General features: G+C 43.8%; 1 protein-coding gene across 1 annotated transcript in view; it reads right to left on the bottom strand.

The window, feature by feature from the left end:
* The window catches only part of LOC147604468 (5'-adenylylsulfate reductase-like 4), a 43,602-nt gene extending 40,729 nt beyond the window's left edge, over positions 1 to 2,873 (bottom strand). The window contains exon 1 of the mRNA XM_086794544.1: positions 2,340 to 2,873. Within this exon, the coding sequence (XP_086650670.1) occupies positions 2,340 to 2,549 (210 nt within the window). The 5' untranslated portion in view covers positions 2,550 to 2,873. The remainder of the gene's footprint in view (positions 1 to 2,339) is intronic.
* Positions 2,874 to 3,480: the final 607 nt, after the last annotated feature.

Genomic DNA, 3,480 nt, shown 5'->3' with positions numbered 1-3,480 from the left:
CTTGCTACCCATTGGTGGACACAGATAGAGAGACCACAGGCCCTCATGATGGCACGCATGATACGCAGCAAACCGTCAATACCTCATGACATTATCCGAGCAAAGTTTGCTGCGCCTCCTATGATGGTAGAGGCCATATTTCAGACTATATGCCTGCTAGACAGATTCAGAGAGATGTCACAGGACAGATTGTCATACAGAGCTTTTGAGGCATCTAGACAGCTGGCTGAGGCAGGAGACAGAGGATCATGGTATGCACAGGTCACACATTGGTTCTCACAGCATGGCCTAGACATGGATCATCTACCACCATTCCAGTATGACAGGAATGCACCACATATCCGTCTCTCTCATAGTGAGAGGAACAGAGTATTGAGACAGGATCTATGACAGCTCTATACACGAGAGACATGGATATCGCCTACACAGCCTCTTCCACCGAAGATGCTATACTACAGAGATCACTTCATGAGTATCACTGATGATGGATTTATAGAGAGACCTAGATACATGGAGGGCTTTTTACCACACGGCTCCCGAGTGGCTATTGGTCAGCTCAGAGTTTCATCACACCGATTGGAGATTGAGACTGGCAGAGCAGCACGGATCCCCCGAGAGGAGAGGGTATGCAGATTGTGCAGAGAGGAGGTGGAGAGTGAGGAGCATTATGTATGCAGATGCAGAGCATATACAGCCATCAGAGAGAGATATCCCATTTTATTCAGAGAGCCACATTCCCTACGCCAGATCTTTGAGGCAGCAGACCGGCGCATACTGGGGAGATACATTCTAGACATACAGAGCCACAGAGAGACATTATTACAGGCTCAGACAGCTCCAGAGGGGGGGCGACAAACACAGATTACTACATTTTTTCAGAGATCCATCCCCCTCCCAGCCCCTACACGGCAGGGAATTACTCTCCAGAGAGCAGAGACACTTAGAGCCCGCAGGAGACAGAGGACACCTGGCGTTCGGACACCACGCCTATACCAGAGAGAGATGACAGAGATCAGAGCTCAGTTTCACAGAGAGGGTGCGGAGCGACTGGCTCGCTTCAGAGCACACCCAGGCATGTTCTTCAGGGAGCTGTGGACACCCCCTTCACTGATGTATACCATTTTATACCCCCAGTATGGTACAGGATGGAGCTAGCTAGGTTGCATATCATGATTGTATACTCCATGCATATAGCTTTGCATTCTCCTAGTAGTAGAGCTCCATCCCCTGCACACCCAGATTCAGCTTTTTTTTGTTCAGTACTTTTTCATTTTGTTGGGATGGCAGAGGATACCCCATACAGGTACTCCGATTTGTCTCATAGGCCGAGTTCGGTCTTTTGGAAGACGTTAATAAAATCTTTCTTTCTTTCTTTCTCTCTCTCTCTCTCTCTCTCTCTCTCTCACACACACACACACACGGATACATTCATGCACACACAAACACACTTCTTTCTCATGCACACGTGCACACTCTCTCTCTCTCTCTCTCTCTCTCTCACACACACACACCCACATGTGAATATATATTATCTATAATATTATGTTTTATTATATTTAGAGACATATACCTATATATACAAGTGCATTTATAAAATAAATAAACACATATTTTTAATTAATATTAAATTTTAACACGTGGAGATACATGATGATGTATTCACTCTTAAATAAGTGTATCTTATATACAATGTCTTTTTAGCCCCACCTCCTTTGCCATGTGGAAGGAGGTGGGATTGTGGTTAATCTTGTATAGATCCATGCGTGCAAGTGTATGTGTGTTTGTATGCGTGTGTGCACGTATCATGTGCTGGTGTCTGTGTGTTGTGTGTGTGTGCATGAACATACATGTGTGTACGTCGACATACATATAAATCTATTTATATATACATGCTTACATACCTATAGATACACATACATACATAATATATATACGTGTGTATCTATAGGTATGTAAGCATGTATACAAAGATTTCATTGAAAGATGTGAGATAAGATCTTCTTAGATTCAAATTCAAAATTGCCTTGAAAAATGTGAGATTTGGCTCCTCCTCACGCTTGCAAGAGTGGTTATTTTGAATTGGCCTAACCTCCTTTGCCCACATGAAGGGAGGTGGGGTTGTGGTGTGGGGTTATGGTTAATCTTGTGTAGATGAGAACCTATGCCAATAGCATGAAGATTCTTTGCAAGCCTCACAGCTATATTTAGTGAAATACTACCCAAAAAAAAACTCTCGAACCCTAAGCGGAAGATCATAAGATACTCGAAAACCAGTACCTAACTTCGAAACCCTAACAAATCGCCTGAATTCGAAACCCCAACAGCAAAACGTAGAATACCTGTAAAACCCTCGATGTGATAGCATCGCAATATTCTTCGTATTCATGGAGAGGACACTGATCTTCTCGCAAAGCTGCCATATCTGCCAGGGTACGCTTGTAGCATAGTGGAGAAGATGAGCCGCTCGCCGGGTCGTAAATAGACAGAAGCAGCAGGCCTGACAAGAGGAGGCATGCTGAAGAAGATTTGTTTCCTGAGAATCCCATCATACTGAGTCTAGAGAGAACCAAGAGCCACTTCTGATAAAGTTGAGGGCAAACTGCTGCGCAGAGAACGGTGGGAGGAGGGAAAAGTCTACACGGTTTAAGTAAGGAAGCGAAGAGCTGTTGTGGTGCTGGCTATAGCCAACGTTCCCAAGTAGAAAGGAAGGTGGAAGACCAAGCGTGTGGTGCTGTGACGGAATGCGTCTTAAAACAAACCCCTACCTGAAGAGACACGTGCGCTCGGGAGTCGGAAATGGCCATTTCCCACAGGAAACCAGGAAGACACAAGCTCGAGCAGTGACGGGCCTTCCAAAGCTTCATAGGAAGCCTACCTTTTTTTTAATCTAATTTTGGTGAGTAATTATTGGGTTTCACATTAAGGTTAAGGTATCTTTAAGGCCTTCAATTTTTTAAATTTTATAGTTAACCAAATTTTCAATAGTTGACCCACTCTCACTATATCTTGTTTCCAAGTTTGTAATTTGTCAACTTCTTCTTCTTTTTCTTCTTTTCGAGAAATAGTTATATATATATATATATATAGAGTTATATATATAGTTAACCAGATCAACATGTTACCTTACACAAGAGAAGGAAGACCATGTAAGGGTCAGTTCTAGAACTAGTAAATAGCCAACCCTAATGAGAGTTAACTCCCCTATGTGAGGCCACTAGGGGCTCACTCCACCTCCACTCAAATGGAGCTTCCACAAGCTAGGTAGTGAGCAAAGAGGAAGGGAGCTATGGAGAGCTCAACCTCTCCTCCATGCCTATGTGTGTGCAAGAGTGATCTCAAGAAGAAGACAAGGAGAGGGAGAAGAGGAAGCAAGATAAGAAGCATCACCTACATGCACACAACCACAATCAAGCAAGCAAGCAAGCATCCACAAACACAAGCTTACCATAGCCACAAAACAGTGAGAGAAAGCAAACTCAA

Source organism: Cibotium barometz, chromosome 61 (genome assembly GCF_041138505.1).
Source record: "Cibotium barometz isolate CiBa-2024 chromosome 61, ASM4113850v1, whole genome shotgun sequence".
Classification (NCBI taxonomy): domain Eukaryota; kingdom Viridiplantae; phylum Streptophyta; class Polypodiopsida; order Cyatheales; family Cibotiaceae; genus Cibotium; species Cibotium barometz.
This window is presented reverse-complemented; position numbering and strand designations above follow the sequence as displayed.